Source organism: Triturus cristatus, chromosome 3_2 (genome assembly GCF_964204655.1).
Source record: "Triturus cristatus chromosome 3_2, aTriCri1.1, whole genome shotgun sequence".
Classification (NCBI taxonomy): Eukaryota; Metazoa; Chordata; class Amphibia; order Caudata; family Salamandridae; genus Triturus; species Triturus cristatus.
This window is the reverse complement of record NC_140584.1, coordinates 700444116-700470082: the sequence shown is the minus strand read 5'-3', so window position 1 is coordinate 700470082 and position 25967 is coordinate 700444116. Positions and strand designations below refer to the sequence as shown.

The following is a 25967-nucleotide window of genomic DNA, read 5'->3' as shown; positions in this document are numbered from 1 at the left end:
AAGGCATCCTTTTAGGTATACAAAGGTGGACAACGGGGAGGAGGGTGGGATCAGTGAGGAATACACAGGCAGATATTGTATCCACCAGAAAAAGCGTTACCGAAGGTAAGTAACTTGTTCTTCTAATGGATACATCTGCCTGTGGATTCCTCACCTTATGAATAGATTCCCACTCCCGGAGGAGGGTGTCCACCTTTCCTATACCAAAAAGTCCTGCAAGACAGAGCGCGCAAAATAGCCCTCCCTCCTCATTTCGGAATCCAAGCAATAATGCTTCGCGAAAGTGTGGAGGGAGACCCAAGTCGCAGCCTTACAAATGTTCTCTACAGGAACACCTCTGGCCAAAGCAGAGGTGGAAGACTTAGCCCTAGTAGAATGAGCCCTAATACCCTCAGACGATTCCTTACCAGCAAGGGCGTAGCAGATCTTGATGCACAAGATGATACACCTGGATAGAGTGCGCTTCTGCACAACTTTGCCTTTTGAGCGTCCAACGTAGCCCACAAAGAGCTGATCGTCCAAATGTAAGTCCTTTGTCCTGTTCAAATAAAAGCTCACCGATCTTTTAGGGTCCAGGCGGTGAAGTCTCTCCTCCTCCTTGGAAGGGTGAGGGGGAGGATAAAACACAGGGAGAGTTATGGACTGCCCCAGATGAAGAGGTGTAACTACCTTAGGCAGAAAAGCAGCCCTGGTCCTGAGGACCATCCTTTCAGCATGTATGGTCAAAAGTGGGGGTGTGGAACTAAGAGCTTGAAGCTCACTCACCCTCCTTGCTGAGGTAATGGCTAACAGAAAGACTGTTTTAAAAGACAGAAGCCTCAAAGGACAGCTATGAAGGGGTTCAAAAGGGGAACCCATCAAAAAAGTAAAAACAAGATTAAGATCCCATTGGGGCATAACAAAGGGAGTAGGGAGAAACCTATTGGTAAGGCCTTTGATAATTCACAAAACGATAGGAGACTTAAATAAAGATGGCTGATCAGGTAGACACAGAAAAGCCGATAAGGCCGACAAATAGCCCTTAACCGTGGCCACAGCACAACCCTGCTGAGCCAAGGAAAGAGCAAATTGAAGAATATTGGACAAGTGGGCCTTTAAAGGGTCAATGGATCTCTCTCCACACCATTTAACGAATCTTGAACATCTGTAGGAGTAAATGGTGGAGTGTCGCCCGGCCGATAAAATAACATCCACCATGTCAGGCGGGAGAGAAAAGGAACTCAGGTTGCCCTGTTCAATCTCCAGGCATGAAGGTGCAGGCTCTGGAGGTGTGGGTGTAGAACCTGCCCCTGCGACTGTGAGAGGAGGTCTGCCCTGAGAGGGAGACGGAGCGGAGGGTGCGATGAGAGGTGAAGTAGATCTGTGTACCAAACCCTTCTTGGCCAATCCGGGGCAAGCAAAATGACTTGGGCCCAGTCTTGGCAAATCTTCCTCTGAACCCGAGGAATCAAGTGTATGGGAGGAAACGCGTAAAGGAGTTGAGAGCTCCAACTCAACTGAAACGCGTCACCCAACACCCCCTGCAATGGAAACTGCAGAATGATGGGCAATGTGCGTTCTTGAAAGTGGCAAACAGGTCCACCCGAGGAGTCCCCCACGTCCGGAAGACGCGTCGAACTACCTCCGGATGAAGCATCCACTCGTGGTCGGCGGAGAACTGCCGACTGAGACTGTCCGCACGCACGTTCAACATCCCGGCCAAATGATTCGCCATCAAGCAAATCAAATGGTCCTGAGCCCAGGACCACAGCCGCAATGCCTCTATGCAGAGACGGTACAACCCTACTCCTCCCTGCCTGTTGACAAACCACATCGCGGTAGTGTTGTCCGTCATGACTTGAACCAACTGACGAAGGGAAGGGAGAAAGGCTTTGAGTGCCAAACTTATCGCCCGCAATTCCAGAAGATTGATATGAGACAATCTTTCCTCTGGAGACCAAGTTCCTTAATCTCCAGATCCCCCATATGAGCACCCCACCCTAGGGTAGAGGCATCCGTTATTACTGTGGCCACCGATGGAGGAAGATGTAAGGGCTTTCCTTGAGACAGATTGCCATCCACGCTCCACCAAGACAGATCCGCCGCAGCTTCTCTGGAGATCCTGACTGACTCCCTGAGATCTGTTATGCTGATACCACTGCCTGCGGAGACACCAGTGGAGCACCCTCATGTGCCAGCATGCATGGTTGACCAACAGAATGTAGGAGGCGAACAGACCGAGCAGGCGAAGGACCTTCAGAACTGGAACAACCACTCCACTGTGGAATAAAGGGATCATCTCCTGAATGTCGAGAATTATTTGTGGAGGAGGAAATGCTCGACACACAGTAGTGTCCAGTACCGCCCCAATTAACAGATTGCGCTGAGAGGGCACCAGGTGAGATTTGGGCACATTGATTGAAAAACACACATTGAACAACAGTTGAGATGTTACCCGCAGATGATGAAGCACCATCTCTGGCGACTCTGCTTTGAGCAGCCAGTCGTCCAGAACGGGAAAACAGAAATCCCCGACCTTCTGAGATGAGCTTCCACCATTGCACCTTTGTGAAGACTCGAGGTGCAGTAGTAAAACCAAACAGGAGGACCGCAAACTGGTAGTGTTGCGACCCAACCGTAAAACGGAGATACTTCCTGTGCGACTTCAGAATGGGGATGTGAAAGTACGCATCCTGTAAGTCGATCGACACCATCCAGTCCTCTTGCTGCAGCGCCAGAAGAACTTGAGCAAGGGTCAGCATCTTGAATTTCTCCTGCTTCAGGTCAAAATTTAAGACCCTGAGGTCCAGAATCGGACGTAACCTGCCGTTTTTTTGGGGGGATCAGGAAATACCGGGAGTAGCATCCCTGACCCCTTTCTTGCTCTAGAACCACCTCTATCGCACCTTTTTGTAGTAATGAAAGAACCTCCTACTCATTCTCCCCAAGGTTTAAAACCCAAAGGTCTGTCGTGATCGATTTCCAACCTTGCAGAAAGTGAGACAGCCGACCCCCTAAAGGACCCACATGATCCAGGATGGGGGATCTAGGGCTGCTTTCCTGTGGTACCAGAGGTAGCGGGGGAGGCAGAAGAGGAGGAGGAGAGATTGAGGGGCAGAACCACATTGGCGACCTTTGGCTCTTCCTCTATAAGATTTATAGAGCGGATTTTGCTGCTCGATATTTCTTGTAGCCGAAACCTCTCGACTGGGTGTGCAACCCCAAGGATTTCGCAGTGGCTCTGCTGTCCTTAAACCTTAGAAGGCCGAATCTGCTTTTTCCCCAAAGAGCTTCGACCCGTCAAAGGGCAAATCAACAAGAGTGGCCTGGACATCAGGGGAAAATCCAAAAGAACAAAGCCAAGCCTGCCTTCTTGTAGCTATGGAGGAGCCCAAAACTCTGGCTACTGTGTCAGCCGTATCCAGGCCTGATTGAATAACCTATCTAGCCGCAGCCTGAGCGTCTGACAGAACCTCCATAAAGTTTCCCCTCTCTTCATCAGGCAACTTGGGGGCCAATTGCTTTGGCGAGTCCATCAAAGCATGTATGTAATGGCCCAACAGACAAGTGGCATTGGTTGATTTCAGTGCCATGCTAGAAGAGGAGAAAACCTTTTTAGCTGACTGTTCCATTTTCTTTGAGTCCCTGTCAGCTGGGGCCTGTGGAAAAGCACCTGAAGATTGCTTGGAGCAGGATGCTTGCGCCACCAAACTCTCTGGAGATGGGTGAGAAGAGAGAAAATCTGGATCTTCTGGTGCAGTCCTATACCTTCTAGCCAAAGCCTTAATAACTGCAGGTGAAGAAAGAGGTTTACGCCAAACCTCGATGATAGGATCTAATAAGGCTTCATTAAAGGGCAACAGAGGCTCAACTATGGAGGAAGGCGAATGCAAAACCTCTGTCAACAAATTCGGTTTATATTCAGCAGTAGGTAACTGCAAATCTAAAAGCTCCGCAGCTTTCCTCATCACCAATTGGTAGGGTGCTACCTCTTGAGGAGGTGAAGCCCTTGTAGAAGAGAGTTCCCACTCAGGGGAGGTTTCCAATCCACTCGCCTCCTGAATTCCCTCTAATTCATCCAGAGACTCTTCCAACTCGCCCTCCTCTACTTCCTCTCTACGATACTGCTCCTCTTCTAAAAGCCTCTGAGCTTCTCGCCGTGAATGAATCCACGGACGCAGCATCAGTGGCGCCGTACGTGGCGCCGACTGCTACGCAGCCGGCGTCGAGGGAGGCTCCGATGGAGGAACAAGATCCACATGAGGCCGCGAGGAAGGCTCTCCAGATGAGGCCGAAGATTCTATCAACGGCGTCGAGACTGTCGGCTCCGGAAATTGCCATGACGGTGCCATCAGCATGAAGGGCATGAAGGGTGCCTGGGCATAGTGTTGTGGCACGCCAAAGTTGATTGCCAGTGGACCCACGGTACCAGAAAGTGCTCCAAATGGGAAAGCCGCCCTTTGAAAAACTTCGTACATAGCATTTAAAAAAATGCGACGGATCCGCCCCTGGAGCCGGGAATTGTGGATATGGATTCAAACCAGTATCCAAACGGGGAGTGTCTGACGTCGGAACAATCGAATCCACTGCCGAATCCACCGGTTCAATCTCAGGCACAGGAGAAGATGGAACATCCTGAACCGGCTCGGCGTCGGAAGCTGGTGAATCTCTCGGCGCCGGAGACTGCGCCGGAGTGCCTCTAGGCGAAAGAGACTTCTCCGGAGCGGCACAAGGAGAAGGAGAGGGCGAAGGAGACACAAAGTCCTTACGTCAATGGGCAGGTGAAGGCAACCTCGAAGCCTTACCTGTGGTACTGTAAATTTCGGAACCATGTCGGTGGAAGGGTCCCAGCATGCCGATTTTGGTATCAGCGAACCGCAAATGCGTAACGCGGTATGCATGAGTGTTTTCGTCATGTTTTACCGATGAATTCACCGTGTGTACGATAATATATATAGTACCCTCGGGTTCCATTTTTAGAGCGGCAGCTATTTTGTGGTTGCCCTCACATAGGCTGTGCACGAAGGCCATGCTTAGGCCTAAAGGACACGTACACCTTCTGGTGACTTCTTTGTGACCTGTGCAAACTGACTCCAGTGCCCGAGGTCATTCATGTCCGGCCGGTCCCTTTTACTGCGGCCAAATGGGATTAGCATCAGGGCTTGACACATCATAAAGTCGTTCTTCCCACACGAACCCGGACTAATCTCCTTCACACCTGACTCTGTTTCCTACTTTATGGCCTACTTTACGAGGGGGAGGTGCCGAATTATGTGGGGCTGCCGATATCTGATGAGTGTTCTGAGCCTCGCTGGGTAAATACTTGTGATCTGAACGAGCTGAAATGTGGGATTATCATCATGACTTTACTGTTTCTTTGAAGCGAAAAGATGTGAATGACCACTTGTAAAATAGGGGCGGTGTTGCCCAGAGCGTAACTTTGTGTATACAAGTAAAGACTGGTTTTTGGTTCGGGAGCAGTCTCCTGAGAACATACATCGTGTTGTACTTCTCGGATACCTGTGATTGGTCTGCAGCCAATAAATACGATCTTTGACTCTGTGTTTCTGTAGTCTGAAACAGGAAGAACTCGAAGTCTTCGGGTGTGTCCCCTGGCACCGCTGGGTTGGTTCTGAAAAACCCAGTACTTCATACCCTTCGTCGAGCGGCGCCGAGATCCGTCTTCTCTTTTTCTTGTGTTTTCTCGGCTTCGATGTATGCAAAGTCAACGACTTCGACTTATCACGCTTACGCCCTCTACCTTCTTTCTTCGCCTTGGCCAGAAACAACTTCGCTTCCCGTTACTTAAGTGCTTTAGGATTCATTTTCCTGCAACAGGAACAGTCCTCCACGACGACAAGCACCATAAACAATCTTCATGGAGGTCAGTGATGGACATGTGACCTCCACATTCCCTACAGGGCTTAAAACCAGACTTCCTCGAAGACGACATCACTTATAGCAACAGTTAAAGCTGAAGAAACAACAAAGTAACTCCACAAATATGGAGAGTGCTAGAAAACCGTTAAGCGTTGACGGCGCGGAAAAAAGGGAACTAACATCAGCACGCCGACGAGGCTCTCTTTAGGCTCCAGTGACGTCATGCGGAGTCGCGAGCGGAGCCGACGTCCTCGTTGGCATGGAGAGCTAGGAAAAAATTCCGCTGAATGCTGGTGCAGGGTATATTCATAAGGTGAGGAATCCACAGGCAGACGTATCCATCAGAATCAATACCTATCTTTGTGTAGGAAATTGGTCTTCTGGCTGGGGGGATGAAACCCTACTTAAGCAGCAACCACAATTCTCAGATACTGTAAAGTCACAAACAGCCCCAAATTAACCTGTGCTGAACCCCATGGTAGATTGGTGTAACTTAAAGGCAATGTGTAAAGTTTTTATGCGGCACTTCAAGCAGTAATAAAGTGTAACCACAACACAAGAAAAATCAAACACCATCAAACAAAGTTAAATGTAATTATTAATTTAACACCAAAACGACAAAAATCCAAACAGTAGACCCGGATATATGCAATTTGAAAGATTTAAGTGAAAATAGAGCCAAAAAGCACTAAGCGCCACCTATGATTATCAAGTCATGCTGTAACGTGTCACAGACTGACCACAATGGAGAAGGGGTCAGCTACAGGGACCAAGTTAGGCCTGCTGAACAGAGTACATTAAATCCTAGTTGCTGAGTAAGGCAAAGTCCTGCGCCAAGGATGCATCGCACAGCAGATGCAACGTGAGATCCTTGTGTGGAGATGCGTCGCGCATCTGTGGTTCCGAAGAGCTATGGTAGGTGATGCGAGGTCCTTGTGAGGAGATGCATCATGCAGCAGTGATTGTGGGGAGCTGCGGTGGGTATTGCGAGGTCCTTGCGAGGAGATGCGTAGCACAGCGGCGGTTCTGATGGGCTACAGGGCTGCGATGAAAAGTCTTGTATCAGGGATGTGGCACACAGAGGTTTTTATGCAGAGTTTGGCAAGGCGATGTGCACTGGCAGAGCACCTTCAGGCCCACTTCAAAGGGTCCAGAAGTGGGGTTGTACTACGTGGGGGCAAGACTCACACCTGGCTGACTGTGTGTGCTGAATTCAAGGTTGTTGGAGCCTGTTTTGTCCCTGAGGCTCTGATCAGGAGGCCAGCCAACTAGCCCTTGCAGTCACTCTGGTGGCCCTAGGCCCAAATGCATGTTCAGTCCTTCTCATTCAGGCTGGAGGGCAGCAGGGCAGCACAGCAGAGCAGCAGTCCTTTTTGTAGAAAAGAAGCACAACAGTTCTTCTTCGAAGTCTTTCACAGGTCCAGTAGTGTACCAAAGAGTTGGGACAGAGGGTCCATTAGTTATACCTGGTGCCCACTATGAAGTAGGAGAAGATTCTGGAAGTTTCCACCCACCTATGATGTCAGGCATCCTCTTCCTCCTGGCCCTGGCCCCAGCTTGTGAGGACTAGTGACAAACCTTTTGTGAGTGTTTAAAGTGTGGTAGGTGACAGCTGCGGCCCCTTGTTAAGTCAGAGTGGCCCATCCTGCCAACACCTATCTTTCCTTTGTCTCACTCTCTGGGAGCAATACACAAAGACCAACTGCCAGCTACACATAATCATGTGACCCAGGGACAGGCTGCAGGCACCAAATAGTTAGCACAAGAAAACACCAGCTTTCTAAAAGTGGCATTTTCAGAATTTTGACTTTAAATCTGACTTTATCATTAAAGAGGACTTTTAATTACACTTCTTTAGACACCAAACTCAATCTGTCTACCTGCTTCCAACTGAATACTATCACTTATAAAGTATAATAACAAAACCCAATGGTATCCTATGCAAGGGGTATGCCTGCATTGGTGAAAAGCACATTAAATCGTTTTTCACTACCAGGACATGTAAAACTTAAAAGTACATGTCCAACTACTTAAATACACTGCACCCTACCCTCTGGCCTGCGTAAGGCCTACCCTAGGAGTGTCTTGTGTGCATTAAAAAGGGAGGCTGGGGCCTGACAAGTGGTTTATCTTGCGATGTCGTGCAGAACACAGGTGATGGCTTGAAGCTTGTCTCTGCAGCTGCGTGGACCAGGAGGCATCGAGGATGACCAGAACCAGGGTACGAGCTGTCCCACAAAGGATCTTGCTGATGGCGGAGTCGACGTCCCAATTGGAGTCAACAAGCCTTAGCAAAGGCAACCCATGAGGAATGGGAAATTCGCTTCAGGTGCAGACCAGGAAGGTCTGAGGTGCTTCTCTTTCACAGGGAAGCAAGGGCCAGTCTGGAGGAGCCAAACCAGTGGTGGAAAGTCAAGGGTTCGTCGTCACTGAGGCTACTAGCCAATGGGCAAGCAACCGGACAGACGCGTCGAGCAGGAAAATGCCGAAGGGCCCCACGCAGAACTCGTGGAGTGTGGAGGGCTGATCTTCGGTGCAGATGGTGCTCGGGGCTGGGGCTTCTCAATCCCCAGAGCACAACTTCGAGGATGCCTCAGAAGCTGCGCTGGAAGCTACTTGCCAATTTTCCCAGGTAGCCGGTCCCACGTCTCTCGTCGCCTCCACGGATCTCAGCTTGGCTGTGGATGTGGATCAGGGTCAGAGAAGTCTGGAGGTCAAGGCGCTGGTCGAGCTCTGCAGTCGGTTCCTCGTAGAACTTGGGCAAAGAAAACGGCAGGTCGCTTGTTGGTGCCTGTTTGCACAGGGTGGCCACTCCTTGGCCACAAGGGAGTTTCTTCAGTCTTCTTGTCGAAGGTCCAGAGTTTTTTGTCTTGTTTCAGTTCAGGATAATCCAAAGTCCTAGGGACTCAGCTCCCACTCTTATACTAATCTGGGGGATGGGGTTACCTGCTAGGTCCCTCCTATGGGTGGGACCAGTGAGGGGGGTGGTTACACCCCCTTCCCTTTGTCCAGTTTCGCGCCAGGACTGGGGCTGGAGTGCCCCAGCACCGGTTTGAACCGGACTATGCATGGGACACCTTGTGTGCCCCAGGCAGTGTCTCGTTTCTTTCATCCCTCCCTGCCCCAATACACTAAGCCCTGTCTAGGGTGGTGCTAGCATCTCCCAAGGCAGGAAACCTATTGTCCAAGCCTCCCTCGCTGGAAGGACTCCCAGCAGCAGGAGGTCAGACTTGTGTCTGTGGCAGCAGCATCCATTTTGTGATGCTGGGGCTCTGGTTAACTTTAACCGGGAAGTAGGTCTTCAACATGTCTTCTCCCTCTAGAAGGGGGGAATACTATCCTCATTGCCAGTAATGGTGTGGGGGTAGTATTCCAAAGTGTTAGACACCTGACACGACATGTTTTGATAAAGCCAAACCATAGTTACCATAGCCGCGAGGATTATAAGGCACTCTAAGAGTATATGGTAGGCGATATCATAGAACAGCTATAAGGACATGGTTCCGAAAGCTGCAGACAGGCTCAGCTCATGCTAGAGCACCATCTCACATGTTACCAAGCACTCTGCCTTCAGGATTGTTAAGCCCTGCCATAGGAGTGACTGAAAGGTTACCCATGTGTCTATATATAAGGTAGGTATAGGAATACTATACCTAAGCAAGGGGTGATTACATGACCTTGCCCCAGCTGAGTGATCAGCCAGTTGTGTCATGATGGGAGGCCAGCCAGGGGTGGCATAATACATGCTGCAGCCCCTGGTAGGCCTAGGGTACACCCATGCCCTGGGTACCTAAGGTACACTGTACAGGGCCCTATTAGGTGATCCTTACCAATTGGATTATGTACCTAAACTAAGTACATAGTGTGAATTTAGAGAGAGAACAGCTGGGCTGTGGGTCTGATTAGCAGACCCACAGCCACATCTAAGTCGAAAACCAGTGAAGCAAAAGCAAAAAGTGGGGGTGACCATAGGAAGCAGACCCTACTCTCCTACACATTGTTCTGCACCTCTGGCACAGTGTGATGAGCTTGCTGTGTTAATACTTAAAAAGTGTTCATGCTGAAGTCAGTCAGGGGTTCACTACCCGTCAAAGTTATCATGGAATGCTGCTGTCCCCGACCTTCATCCTGAGAAGGAAGATAGCTGTGCAAAAGAAGTGTGAAGGCCTGCATACTTAGATGGGTGCATTTGTTAATGCACAGAGACCGGCTTCCTGACATATAGTACCAAGGTATGGGGTTGGGTCATTCCAATAGGCCTGGCAGATGGGTACCTCCCGACATGCTCTCTTTAGCACAGGGAGATTAGTGATAGATAAGAGTAACCTTAGTAACATCACGAACAATTAACATGGTCGAATTGTTTGTGCTTTTCACCTTTCTAATAATGCTTGTAACAATGATGTGTTCTTTCGGATAATATCAGTTCATATTTTATTTACAAAACTTAAAAGCTTTTGAATAAACATTTGAAAATGCATCATTGTATCTTTTGTTTGTGACACCTTGGGCTTGCAAAAGTAACAAAATAAAAGGGTTAGACCGGTTTCCACGATTTTCTTGGGAATCAGAGTGGTCATATTCGAGGTAATCAGTAATATCTATAACGCTGAAAGATTAGGGGTTTAGATTGGATACTGTGAGCTAGCCAAAGACCAACATTTACTGATTATATAAGAAGACTCAGTCTCTGAATTAAGAAGTTTGTTGTTTTACATACACAGAACTACTAAATGTGTAGAAATCGTATAACAGGACCAAGTCCAACACTCACTACATATTTTTTAGGTAAGCCTACCAGATAACACAATTGTACGGTTGTGAAAAATACAGTGCAGACTTACCAACATCATAGGGGGGCTTGCACCCCGCCAACTGCTTGCCATTGGTTGGCTTTACTGTCACTCTAATCTGGCTACATCGTATTCAATGGCTTGCCCTGTCCATCTTGTGTCTGTCCATCTCTATATTCAATTTACTTGTGCATTTTCCCTGCTCACTTCTAGGGAACTACATTTTTCTTTTGTGTTAAGCACTCCATGAGTATATATGTGTTCCAGCTGTCTTCCTAGTGTGCGTTTCGTCTCCCTCCATACTCCACGTTGCACTTTCTTGTCTTACTGCTTCTCCCTGCCACCCTCCATTATAGAATTGTCCTTGTGTGCTTCTCCCCCACGTTACTTTCTCATTTGCCATGCTGCGCAGCGTCGAGGATTCTGTACAGCATCGCTAAAAACAATTGTCAAAGCCAATGGGTCCCAAAGTGGTGCATTTTTAGGTTATAAGACCATACACATTGGTCAAAAGGTTGTTGTTTAAATATAGACACTTTACATAAACATTTGAGAAAACCCCCATTAGCATTTTGGACATTAGTAATGAACATGAGCACATTAGGCAACTAGGATTTAATGCTGTTCTACTCGCACTATGGTGGAATGACCTGTACATAAAAGTTAGGTGATGACTGCAGGCAACCTAACATTTCATACTAATTCGTTTTTAAGCAATGCTTAATTTGTAAAAGAATAAGTGACATGGCCCAAAGGTTTGCTCAGAAAGCTGCCTGCCCTACTGGATGTTGACTTGCTGAGTACTGGCATAGCATAGTCTTGATTCCACCTCTTGTCTCTTTTATTCACCACCTGACACCTCCTGTCACTTTACCTCACTTTTGCAGGTTACCGCTGTTTCCATTTGCCACAGGTTTTCTCTCGTTCTCTTCTTTCTGTCTCCCTTGTGTGTTTTTCTCTCTGGGTCAAAGTCTAACGAGGAACAATAAGTGCCGGACTCCAAAATAAGTGAAGGTGGGCTCCGCTGGCTCAAATTAAGTACTGTTCTTAAGTAACTCTGCATTTCAGGGCTGAATGGACATTTTGTGATTAAAACTGACATTTTCTGATGTTAATCGCACACACACGTCTACAGAAGGTGCTCAATCCACAAAGTTATCTAAATGGGAATAAAACGTGTATGTATGTAAATTGTATTTCTATAGTGCAATCATAGTTAAAAGGCAACAAATCTCTGTACATAATAAAAGACAGGCATAAAGTCAATGAGTAAATGGAAAGAAAATTAGGTTGTAGATGGTTAAGGCAGATAAGAAAATAATTCCTACACCCAATTATATAGTGGGTGAGAAAACCTAGTTAATTACAAAGAAGAAAGTTTCCTCAGTTCATGAAGATTATGCCAGTGGTTCATATTTCCATGTTAAAAAGTAAGTTGGTAAGGAAAAGTCCTTTACATGGTTATGGACATGCACCCCTGCCCCGAGTACCCAACTGTACTGATGTCTGGATTTTTCTGATGCTGATTTTTGTTGTCATAGGCAAACACGAATCATGCGTGTGCATCATGGCATAGGCCTGTTTCATGCATTGAAGTCTTGTTGGACTGGGTGGGGAGCCCAAAGCGCTACCCCCATAGTGGTGGAAGGCTACTGCCTTCACCAAGAGTTAAGGAGCACGAGTGCAGTGGTGGCAGGATGCAGTAAAGTGATCAGTAGGATTGAGCAGATCCTTTTTACCCTGTGTTACTGGAGTGAGGCCTACAGGCTAATTCACTTTTGTAAAGTTCCTCTGCTGTGTGCTTAAGTCACCCTTGGCCTACATCAGTGAGATGTAGAGTACTGCTTTGTGCAGCAGTGGTGACTCTGCGATGGATGGACGTGTGCCTTGTAATGGTACAGTACAGGGATAGAGCATTGCTGTGCAGTGCATGCATGGTGTATGCATGTACTGGGTGTACGTAGTCCAGTGGTGGATCCTCCGCTATGGAGGAGGAGCATCTCCCCTGCTGCCAACACCCTCAAAAACATGAAAAATAAAACAGGTTTAAAACCCATTTTATCGTTTTATTTTTCTTGTGCCGAGTTATGGGGCGGGGGGGGGTGGGCAGTACTGGAGGGGAAGTGGTGGGCACTGTTGTCACTGCACATGACGGTTTGGCCAGCAGTCTCAGACAGGCCCACTAAAGCCTCTACTACCCCAGCTGTGTTGCCAGAATGGGGAGAGCAAGCACAGGCTCACAGTCTGTCTGGGAGCACATATTCATGGTGCTCGGGCCAATCCTGAAGCTGATCTCATACATGAGAGCAGCTTCAGGATTGGTCACCGGCCAATCTGGAAGCCTGTGACTGCCTGCAGTAGAGAGGAGAGGAGCAGAAGAGCGCAATGCTGGAGGGCGGCAGGTAAGTTATTTTTTTTATTTGTCTCCGTCATCCCCCATCCACCCCCCCCCCTTCCCCCTTAACCCCCTGGCCCGCCTCTTTTCCCTGACACGAGCCGCTGCTGATGCAGACCAGAGAAGGTTAAATGAGAGTGGTAGTGCTGTGTAGTGCATGCACAATTAAAGCATGTGTTGAGTATATGTACGCTTGCAAAAAGTATAATACGTGAAGAGTGACGTGTTGTGCAGTGCACCCATGGCGAATGTGTGTACTAGCAGAGAGTGTGTATGTATGTAGCACACCATGCCACAACACAGAAAGGATACAGCACTGAGTCGTGCTCGCAGAGTGATTGTGCGTGCTGAATGTATGTGTGTCGAAGTTGGCTTAATACATCGAAGTAACAGTGTGCCTGTAATGGTACATTACATGGAGGATCCTTGGTTCCTTTCTGGGAAGCCCAGGCCTGCCTGGTGAAGACATGAAGAGAAAGGAAACACCCCAGACAGATATGTGTATTGCCGCATTCCTGTGAGCTAGGTGGGACAGACTGGAGAAGTGAGAGACTCCCTCTGTACACTTCGAAGGGTGCTCTTTGATTCAGTGAGAGATCACAAGGAATGGGCCTGGACACATCTTAGGAAGGAGGAGATGGGCTGATAAGGGAATAACAAGTGTTGGGCTGGGAGCCCGTGATTAACCATTTGATGCACATATTACTATGGCGGACATCCAGGTGTGAACTCTAGTCACTCCCATGGCCTGTGATGTGGGACTATCAGCTTCAGAGTCTCTCCTACTGTGACAGACAGCCTGTGAAGAGGAAGAAAAGGGAAGAAAGTATGCGCTTCAAATAAAGCAGATCCCCAACATAAATGTCAAAGAACCAGACACTTTTTTATATGTGGTGTTTGGAAATGGACTATAAGAAGGGGAGGTTGAGATCCCAAAAATGTGTCATCTGCCAAGCAGCGAGATGGGCATTGTGAGGAGGAGAAGCTCTGCAAGATATCTGTCTGTGACAAGGACTGGGGGCCAAAGCCTGCTAGTCTCACTGCTGGGTGAGGGAACATCACTCAGAGAAACCAAGTCCACCTGCTCTGGAGCCTGAAGCACTAGCGCCTGCCTGCTTGCCAGGACCAGTGTGCCATGTCAGGAAGAGAAAAATGTTGGCGGGGTCTCAAGTGGCGAGACCAGTCAAGAGGATTGACAGGGCTAGGTGTGAGAAGATGGCCAATGTACCATAAATGTTGTTGCCCATGTGCAGAATGAGATCGGCGACCCCTGTATGTCAGGAGAGGGTCACCGTTAAGATAGTCAAGAGCAAAGTGCTGTGTGTAGAGCATGAAGCCCATACTGCACCATTGCAGCAACCCTGTATGCCAGGAGGGATGTGAACACTGCCAAGTCCCGAGACCGTTGCCAGGCATAATAGTGACCCCGTATGCCAGAAGGGGTCATCATGATGTTGACTGCTGCGCAGGAAGAGCCGACGCCTTGTGTGCAAGTAGTGTGGCAACCCTGTGTGTAAGAAGGGTCTGCTGGTACAAATTAACTTTTGGAGCTCTGGCCACCAACCTTGAACTGAAGTGCAACCCTTGGGTCAAAATCAAGCATCGCAAAATTGCCCCTGACCTGCCCCATGGATGGAGGAGGATGCCGTGAGTGCTTTGAGCTCACTGGCACCAGATCGGGAGTGCTAGAATCAACGTGGGGAGCGCTGAACTTACCCTGGAGAAGGAAGCACAGGAGCACCTCTGATCGTTCCTGGAGCTGGCTGTGCAAGCTCACAGCGAGCCTGTGCCTCTCACATGCAGCCAGACTCGACCAAGTAGGACTAGAGCATTGTGAGTGCCTGCAGTTGGGGCACCCGCTGAGACACTGAAAACTTTGCTTCCTCTCTGCTGGAGCGTATAAGGCTTGATATGGACCTACAGGGTCCCGGGAGTCTCACTGCTATAGGGGCTGTGGACCAAAGACACTTTTGTCTGCTTTCTAAAAGAGTCAGAGTAGGCACTTGAGTAATGTCTACTAGTGAGCATTCCCTGGTAGCAGCCACCAGTGAATGGGGAATACCACTAACCACAGTAGGAGAAGCTGGTGAAACAAAGATTTGCAGTTGAAACACTGAAGCCCCAACCTTAAGGTGATTGTGTTATTGCTTATGAGTGTCGTATTACTTCTTTGAGTGTACAGAATTAGAAGTAAAATACTTATTTTTAATATTCAAATAAGTATTTGACTGGATATTGATTTACTGACATTGTTGTGAGCTATTTGAATTATGAGTTGTGTTCACTAAACTGTATCTACAGTTCCCCCCCTCTCCTCCCCCAAAGGATCAATGGAATGCTCGACCATAGCACCACTGAGAGTCAAGTACAGAACTGGTACTTGGCCCAGTTACTCAGAATCCACAGTAAGTTGGGCCTTGTGACATCAGGAGTAAAAGGCCCCAACCACCACAGTTGAGCCCATGCCTGCCTCGTGGCCCTCTGAAAGGGGTTCTGAGACACATCTTGCTTCAAATCTGAAGTGTTCAATAAAAAGGGTGCGTCTTCATCACTTTTCTAACTTGGAGCAGTGTTGGGGCAGGCCTGATGGATGTCGGAGATGTTGTTCTAGATCCTGGGTGCGTAGATGGAAAAGGACTATTGTTTTTCGTTTTGTTTTTTACACTTAGTTCGCAGTCAGATGGGGTACTGGCTGCGGGTGTTCAATCAGGATAGGAGTGATGTGATCATATTTCTTCAGGCCTTGGAAGAGATGTGCTGTAGTGTGTAGGATTATCAAAAAAGGAGGGGTTTGGCCCAAAGGATTAGAGGGTAGGTAGGGCCAGTTATACTACATAAGAAAAAAATTACCTATACCTCTAGTGACTTCAACACTTATTCATATGAAGTAAGATAAACGAAAATTAATACGTTTACCTAAGCAGTAATTTCTGCCTTTTATTTATTTTTTTATTTTTTAATTAATATCTTTGATCACAAAAAGAACACATAATGAACTACACGAAATACCACATTAGTACTTACACAATGAAAATGAACAACGTGAAAAATGTGTTTTGACATACAATTACAAATAAACTCATAATAATCAAACATTGAAGCGACCAAATGAAATTTCACAAAGAACAATCATTATATACACAATCCGAAATACAAAGTTGTCATACAAATTGATGAATTAGACAACTAACACCCTTATATTTGGAATAAATCAAATCCTCTGAAATATCAGGGACACAAGGGGGTATATTTGCAATATTTAACCAAGGAGTTGAGTTCCTTTGTCTGCCGACGCGTTTCGAGTGCCGGTTAAATCAATTGCCGCACTCTCATCAGGGCTGGATTAGTCTTTCTCACGAACAGACTGATTGTGACAAAAAGAGGGGGGGGGGGGGGGGGGGAAACAGAGTTTAAGTTTTTATTAAAAAAGGCGCTTCCCAAAGCCCTAATTCTTTCTCTATCTGCACAAGTTGGTGGTCACATACCTGCATTATGCCGATTAAATGTAACCATCAGCAATATGTAACAAGCAGTGGTTGCCAATCTGCAATAAAATACATTATGAATAATTTAGCTCATGGGGTGTAATTCTTTTGTCTGATAGCTATGTCTGGGGACAAGGAGGGAAAAAAAGGTTACCTGGTTTTCAATATTGCGTGGCCAAGACGATTTATAAACAGTAGACAGCAATTGCAGATCTTTACTTCTGCAAGAGAAATAATACATGCAGTTTCGCGGTGTCTGTTTAAATGAGTTCAAAATGTGACAACTGAGCACAAATTATTTACTCACTCAGGGAGAGGGGCCCAAAGGCGTGGCCCCACAGAGGAAATGTTGTAACAAATGACGGTCCTTCACTCTCTTTAAAAATAGTTCGTGGCTGCAGGGGCAAAAAAATGTACTCCATTGTGTTCAAATAGACTTCCTTCTATAGTAGCTGGGCAGGCCACACAATTCCCACACTTGTGGTGCCCAAAAATGGGTTTTAAATTCCACTTGGTGATCAAATCACTCTTTGGTTTACAACCGACCTGTGATATTGAAAAGTTTTACTTTGGGCAAATGAATCCCCTCCTGTGATTGGTCAGAAACGCATCATGTGACACTGATGCACCATCACATGATGTGTCAATCAGCTCGGCGAGCTGCTAGCAATAATGGAGACAAATCCCCACTTGAAACCTCAAGCCTGAAGCTTTATTACGTGAGCAAAACATAGTTTGCACTTGAATTCAAGTGCTTTCAGCCAAAAACGATTTTTACAAACCCTTACATTTTTTTGCCCCTGCAGCCACGAACTATTTTTAAAGAGAGTGAAGGACCGTCATTTGTTACAACACTTCCTCTGTGGGGCCACGCCTTTGGGCCCCTCTCCCTGAGTGAGTAAATAATTTGTGCTCAGTTGTCACGTTTTAAACTCATTTAAACAGACACCGTGAAACTGCATGTATTATTTCTCTTGCAGAAGTAAAGATCTGCAATTGCTGTCTACTGTTTATAAATCGTCTTGGCCACGCAATATTGAAAACCAGGTAACCTTTTTTTCCCTCCTTGTCCCCAGACATAGCTATCAGACAAATGAATTACACCCCATGAGCTAAATTATTCATAATGTATTTTATTGCAGATTGGCAACCACTGCTTGTTACATATTGCTGATGGTTACATTTAATCGGCATAATGCAGGTATGTGACCACCAACTTGTGCAGATAGAGAAAGAATTAGGGCTTTGGGAAGCGCCTTTTTAAATAAAAACTTAAACTCTGTTTTTTCCCCAACCCCACCCCGCTTTTTGTCACAATCAGTCTGTTCGTGAGAAAGACTAATCCAGCCCTGATGAGAGTGCGGCAATTGATTTAACCGGCACTCGAAACGCGTCGGCAGACAAAGGAACTCAACTCCTTGGTTAAATATTGCAAATATACCCCCCTTGTGTCCCTGATATTTCAGAGGATTTTATTTATTCCAAATATAAGGGTGTTAGTTGTCTAATTCATCAATTTGTATGACAACTTTGTATTTCGGATTGTGTATATAATGATTGTTCTTTGTGACATTTCATTTGGTTGCTTCAATGTTTGATTATTATGAGTTTATTTGTAATTGTATGTCAAAACACATTTTTCACGTTGTTCATTTTCATTGTGTAAGTACTAATGTGGTATTTCGTGTAGTTCATTATGTGTTCTTTTTGTGATCAAAGATATTAATTAAAAAAAAAAAGGCAGAAATTACTGCTTAGGTAAACGTATTAATTTTCGTTTATCTTACTTCATATGAATAAGTGTTGAAGTCACTAGAGGTATAGGTAATTTTTTTCGTAGTGTGTAGGATGGCACTAAGGTGTGCCAGTGTGGAGTCTGGGAAGGAATTGAGGAGTTCCACCTTCCAGATGTCAAAGTAGGAGGGCTTGAAGTTCTGAAGTCACTTTCTGGGAGAAATGGTTTGACTTTCTTTAGAAGAGAGAGAGCTAGTATTAGGCAATCTTTGTTTTTTTCGACAAAACTTTCCTTGAGGGTGAATCCAAGTAAGCTAGCATTCAGTGGAAGTTGGGGATCGAAGCTATCAAAGTTCATGTCGTAGAGCCAGGTTTGTATTGTATCTTGTTTATTGTTCTTGGCAAGTTCTTGCGTTAAGCTTCCGGTAGGTGCAAGATATTTAGGTCTTGATGATGTGCAAGTAGTGTTTGAGGCACCGGATGCCTGAAGAAAAGGAGACTTTTAAGCAGAGTTGTCTATCATCAGCATATTGGTGAATCTTTATAATAATGTTATCTGTGAGTAGAGCACCTTGCTTCTCAATGTAAAGCTGGAAGAGTACTACTGAACAGCTAACTACACAAAGGAATCAGAAGCTAATCCCTTGGCGAAATGAGCTTCCATATTTCCACAGAACCATCAAATTGCACCAACATTTGGATCTCAGGTGAACCTGATAGGTTGATACGTACGTATTCCTTATTTATGTCTATGACACTGCAGAGATCATAGCAATTTTCAGAGCAATGGACACATTCAGACAGTGTTCATTTTTTGCCACCAGAACTTTTAGTGCTTGGGTTAAGGGCTGGTACTGTGTTAAGGCTATTTTTGTCAGAAACTTTATGACATGACCACAAATAGTCTCAAGAAGTTTCCAGATTGAAACAAATGGCCTAAAATGGCCAGTGTCTAGTTGAAGGAAAGTGCTCAAACAGTAAAAATAAATGTTGCCAGGTACTCCAAAAGTCCTTACAGTATAGTTACTGGGGCTTGTAGTCTTATTTTACTATTACATAAAGGAGATTAAACATTCCATGAGTCGGGGCCACTTGCAGCTATGACAGAGACATAAAAATGGACACAATATAAGATAGAAATTCACAAACAATTAAATGCTTTAACATTGAAAATGATAAAAGTTAATACTGGGTGAGTCGACAGGGCAGTGTTTCAACTACTCAGCATTAGAGGAAAGCTGACTCAGAACATAAAAGAAAGACACAAACACAATAAATCGGCCTGAAGAGCTAATCACAATCTACAAAGTGCATGTCTCTCACAAACTTCCTCATCCATCACATCGCCAAACATCGCCTCATAACACGTTCATCGCATCTCACATGGCATGGATATCCCTCCGACAGAGGCTGAAAGCACACGACAACAGCCTTCCCACCACACAGCCCACGCCTGGCCGCATGCTATCTGTGTGGGCAAGCGCTTCAGCATAGGAGTGGTAAAGGCTACCTATGCAAATGTTACAATACACTACAATACAAGTGCTGCTATTAAACATTTACTGCATACTTCTGGATGTGAAAGAGTTACCACTATGGACCTTTCTAAGGCCAGGAGAGACATGTTATCAGCATGACACCCCCAGAAGGTGGCACGAGAGATCACTACCTGTACCACATAGCTCTAGAGACAATTCTGGGTAAGACAATTTAGAGTACAATGCTGCAAGTCCCCTTGTCTCTATAAACTTCTCTCTCCCTCCCTCCCTCACACACAATAGAGGTGGAAACGCTATGGTAATATTACTTGAAATGGATAGTTCTTTCTTTTGAAGTATTCTAGCATCAGCTGAATCACTAAATTGCATTTGCGAAGAATCATAAGGTCAGGAGGCGCTACGTTTATCTAAGGAGCAGAAAAGGAGGCATAGCACTGACCAGACATGACAGCATACTTCATACTTAAGCGTCACTTCTCTCCCGCTCTACGTAAACCAAAATAGATTTAAATAGCTCAATAGCTCCCAACTCGCATCCTTCGGGTCCTTTCGTTTATCATTTTGGAGCGCGAAAGGCTCATTTCAGCCACAAAAGTGTGGAGCCCACAGCAGTGCTGCCTTTTTTGCACCACATACATTCTTCGGACGTATTTTCCAGAAAAAAATAACAACTAAACGTGGAAACTCATTTCTATATGTGTGTCAATACATGTGTCTTTTTTGCTGGGTTGCATTCCTTTTCTTTTGTGCTGTCTGAGCAAGAAGGAGACCTTTCCCTCACTAAAGTACAAGTGGCCCCGTAAGTAAAACGAGAAAAATTCACCGACTGTTAGAAAGATGTTACACTCCTGCTCCATGTCCTCCAGTACTGACTTGTGAAATATCTGATTAACGCGTGAGGGGATGAATGGACAGCAACAAGGCTTTTCAAGACCACAATCGTGAAACCTCTACCACCTTGGAGCACTTCTGTAATTGCAGAACTGTACGTATGTATGTATTTATTGAAAATAACATATTTCAGTTACTATTCTCATTAAATTCATATATTGTTCTAAACACACGTGTGAACCTGCTTTAGATAAAAAGCAATCTTTCTGTTTGGAAATGGCATTGTTGAACAATCAGCCCACACACCACCTTCCAGGTTTATTATTTTCAATGTAAGAAGTTTCCTCTCCATTTAAAGTCAGGATAATCCTTTTATACATCAAAGGGGTCTCCACAGCAGGCATGGGCTGTTTCACGTGGTAGGCTCCCCATAAGATTACACACGCCAATTACTTATGTTTGCATCAGGAAACTTACTATAAGCCGTTTACTCCTTTTACATACTGCATAAGATTTAAACTAAAAACACAGAATCTTGTTCACCGCGCACATTAGTGAGCCAAAGACACAGACAGGCCTTGTGTGCTGTACCTCTTGTTCTGAGCGCCTTGCAGGATTAAAGACTGCTTTTCTTCCTCGAGATCCGGCCGTTCTCTGGCAACGACGAACCCTAACAGTTGATCTTGCATTCCCTCGGACGTGATCATAAAATTCAGCAAGGTCACCTGCAAAACAATAGAAATCAAAGAAAGACAAGCATTAAACTGTCGAGTCCCACATTTATTTATTCTATTTAATCTGAACACTCTTAATTGGGCTTGACTTGACGCGGCTGTAGGTCCAGGTTGAAACAACCATATTGAAAAATAATGAACATATATTGACGGACTCATTCTTCGGAGGACTGAAAATCTCAAGCATACCCTGGGTGCACGTCATTTTGAATTCTCGAATCCCATCTTCAACAACAATATCTTTCCAGTACAGATGCAAACCTAAAATTATACCAACACCTTTTTTAAAAAAACATGTGCCCACTGGAAAATGAAATCTTCAATGTTTACAGAGATCAGTCGTGACATTCTCAAAGTCACTCGGTGATAATGTGGCTGAGTGAAGGACAGAGCTCCCAGACTAGCTGGTCACCCATTACCTGCAGATATTGAAAGTAAGACGTGCCAGTGACACTCTGTGCCAGATAATGAAAGTAAGATGTGCCAGTGACACTCTATGCCAGATATTGAAAGTAAGACGTGCCAGTGACACTCAATGCCAGATATTGAAAGTAAGACGTGCCAGTACACTCAATGCCAGATATTGAAAGTAAGACGTGCCAGTGACACTCTATGCCAGATATTGAAAGTAAGACATGTCAGTGACACTCAATGCCAGATATTGAAAGTAAGACGTGCCAGTACACTCAATGCCAGATATTGAAAGTAAGACATGTCAGTGACACTCAATGCCAGATATTGAAAGTAAGACGTGCCAGTACACTCAATGCCAGATATTGGAAGTAAGACGTGCCAGTGACACTTTATGCCAGATATTGAAAGTAAGATATGTCAGTGACACTCAATGCCAGATAATGAAAGTAAGATGTGCCAGTGACACTCTATGCCAGATATTGAAAGTAAGACGTGCCAGTGACACTCAATGCCAGATATTGAAAGTAAGACGTGCCAGTACACTCAATGCCAGATATTGAAAGTAAGACGTGCCAGTGACACTCTATGCCAGATATTGAAAGTAAGACATGTCAGTGACACTCAATGCCAGATATTGAAAGTAAGACGTGCCAGTACACTCAATGCCAGATATTGAAAGTAAGACGTGCCAGTACACTCAATGCCAGATATTGAAAGTAAGACGTGCCAGTGACACTCTATGCCAGATATTGAAAGTAAGACATGTCAGTGACACTCAATGCCAGATATTGAAAGTAAGACGTGCCAGTACACTCAATGCCAGATATTGAAAGTAAGACGTGCCAGTACACTCAATGCCAGATAATGAAAGTAAGACGTGTCAGTGACACTCAATGCCAATTCAACTATACCAACGAGGGATGCAGGAAAACGAAAGCCAGTTGGCCCCTACGTGGTAACAGTTTCCTAATTCTTTGGCTGATTCTGGGCTAAAACAGGAAGTTCCTTGGATGGACATACATCTTAACCTCTGATACTTACTGCGCCGATAGCTTGGTTTGCAGCAGATTGTTTACTACCCCAAGGCAGGAATTTAGAAAACCTGTGCCCATATGGTCTTCCATAATGCAAAGAAGCCACAGCACTGAACAGCCATAAAAGATTTGCCAATCGAAGAATCAATTGGCTCTGCACTGAAGACCCCTCCCAGATGCCGAGAGCTGTCACTCACCACATCAATATTCATAAGCCAAGTCCATTGCATAGTATCACACCTAAAGGGACCATCATGCGCGAGTAAAGTGCCGTGCCCCAGGAGAGGTCAAGACTTGTACAACATCAGAGTCAGAGTGCTGGGTACCACCGCGGTAAACATCACACAGTATGCACGATGAGGAGATGAGAAGGGAGCGCATAATGACCACATGCATTAATCTGGCACAACCAAGCACAACAGATATATCAGAAACCGCTGTCCGTATTCTGATTCACAAACACTACTCAGTTCACTGAAGTCTGTGTTCACACTACTGCAAACTAACCACTTGGCCGCTGAAGGATCATAAACCCAGATCTTTGAACCCAGGCTGTTAGATGCTGCACTGCCTCTACTGGGGTATGGCCCAGACTGATTTGCGTATGATAGAGGCTTCTCTGTATGGGCAAAGTCAGCAAAAACAATGGAATGGAATGATAGGTAGGGAATTCTAAACAGAGCAGCGCCTATTAATCATTAATTAGAGCAATTAATCCACAATGTTGTTCTTCCGTGAATGGTAGAGTAGCTCTCTATATATACTTTGTTTCAACCCAAGAACAAAATGTTTTTTTTCAGTCCATTTATTTGTGGGACACCTTTGTGACTCGACAGACTAACCAGTCGACAGACTTTGGTAGCGTTAGGCATGAAAGGTAAAAAACAAACCTATCCTTCTCCTGGAAATACTGTGAAACACCAGACTGCAAATATCAGGACACATTTACTGACACCGATGAACACTCACAAGTGTGCAACACTTTCTATAACTGTTACAGCTAGACATGTCTTGCTTAGGGGGTTGATGGTGGAGAAGGTTTGTGTAGAAGGTGGAGCATTGACAGGTACAGGTGGTGAGCCCTTCCATGCTGCTGCAACAGAAGATTGTCCTGAAGGGGCAGCCTGATCGGAGGACTGATGGCCATGCTCAATAAACTGCGGTACCAGGCTCTTCGCGCCCAGGGAAAAGCCACAAGGATGACTTGTGCCCGTTTGTTCCTGATCTTCTTTAGAATTCTGGACAGGAGTGGTATGGGTGGAAAGGTGTATAAGAGGGTGAGTACGTTCGAGACGAAAAGCGTCTCCAAGCAAACGTAGCCTTGGAAACTCCAGCCTGTAGAACTGCTGACATTGTGCATTCACGGCAGTGGTGAACAGATCTAACTAAGGCTCTCCCCACTGTTGAAAGAGACCTTGCACCACCTCTGGGTGGAGATGCCACTCATGATCAACTAGGCATCTGTGGCTGAGTTTGTCTGCTCTTCTGTTCAGAGAGTTTGCCAGATGTTGAACCACATGGAAATGCTTTGATGTTCCAGCCATGTCCAGAGATACAGCGCCTCTTGGTCCACGACCCCACCCCACCCCGCCCTGCTTGTTGCAGTACTACAAGGTGGCAGTGTTGTCCGTGAACACCTGTACTAGCGGAAGGCTACCCTCTGTCTACAGAACTAGACAGAGGGTAGTAAAGGTTTCAATACCAACTGGATCACTCGGTGCTCCAACAGGTGATACCTTTAGAGAACGTATGAGCGAAGTAAGCAAATGGATGGATAGCAACTGGACAAAGTTTAATTACTCAAAAGCGGAGGTTACCCTATTTGGAAACAACACATCCTTTTGGGCACTGGCCTGGTGGTCATCTAAAGAACATGTTACTTACCTTCGGTAATGCTTTTCCTGGTGGATACAGTATCTGCCTGTGGATTCCTCACCTTTTGGATTCAAGCCCTGCAGGGAGTGTGGCGGTCACATGCCGATGACTGATCCCCAGGTTGATTGCCTTTGGTGTTTGTCTTCCGACCACGACGTCGAAGGGTCGAAGCTGCAGGAAAATTAATCCGAAAGCTCTAAAAGAACGTGAAGCTAAACTCTTCATGGCCAAAGCAAAAAAGGAGAAGAGGGTTCGAAAACGTCAGACAAATGAGCCTTCAAAGGATCAATGGTCCTCTCTCCACACCACTTTACAAATTTGGACCACCTGGAGGAATACAGAGATTTGGTGGAGTGCCTCCTGGATGATAAAAGGACATCCACCACATCCGGTGGGAGAGAGAAGGAACTGAGGTTGCCCAGTTCAATCTCCAGGCATGAAGGTGCAGGCTCTGGAGGTAGGGGTGTAGAACCTGCCCCTGCGATTGCGAGAGGAGATCTGCCCTGAAAGGGAGATGGAGCTGTGGGTATGATGAGAGGTGAAGAAGATCTGTGTACCACACCCTTCTTGGCCAATCCGGAGCGAGTAATATGACTTGGGCCCGGTCTTGGCGAATCTTCCTCAGAGCCCGAGGAATCAAGGATATGGGAGGAAACGCGGAAAGGAGTTGTGAGCTCCAATCCAATTGAAACGTGTCCCCCAGCACTCCCTGCATTGGATACTGGAGACTGCAGAACAACGGACAGTGCGCGTTCTCGTGAGTGGCAACAGGTCCAACCGAGGAGACCCCCAAATTCCGAAGATGTAATGGATCACCTCCGGATGAAGCCGCCACTCGTGATCGGCAGAGTAATGCCGACTGAGACTGACCCCACGAACATTCAGCACACCGGCTAGATGATTTTCAAACACACAAATATGATATCCCTGAAACCAGGACCAGAGTCGCAGAGCCTCTCGACAGAGGCGATACGACCATACACCTCCCTGCTTGTTGATGTACCACATCGCGGTAGTGTTGTCTGTCAGGACCTGAACTGACTGACTGTGAAGGGAAGGAAGGAAAGCCTTTAGTGCCAAACGTATCGCCTGCAATTCCAGAAGGTTGATGTGAAGCAACCTTTCCTCTGAAGACCAAAGACCTTTGACCTCCAGATCCTCCAGATGAGCCCCCCACCCTAAAGTGGAGGCATTTGTGATCACTGTGGTCTCGGCGCAGGAGGCTGAAATGGCTTTCCCTGAGACAGATTGTCATTCTCACCCCACCAAGTCAGCTCCGCTGCAGCGTCTCAGGAGATTCTGATCTTCTCCCTG

The 25967-nt window shown here is 46.2% G+C and overlaps 1 protein-coding gene across 2 annotated transcripts in view; it reads right to left on the bottom strand.

The window, feature by feature from the left end:
• DNAH7 (dynein axonemal heavy chain 7) overlaps positions 1–25967 on the bottom strand; it is a 1967826-nt gene that overhangs the window by 701002 nt on the left and 1240857 nt on the right. For both annotated transcript variants that reach the window (XM_085648764.1, XM_085648765.1), the window contains exon 49: positions 21188–21321. In XM_085648764.1, coding sequence (XP_085504890.1) covers positions 21188–21321 — 134 coding nt within the window. The remainder of the gene's footprint in view (positions 1–21187; positions 21322–25967) is intronic.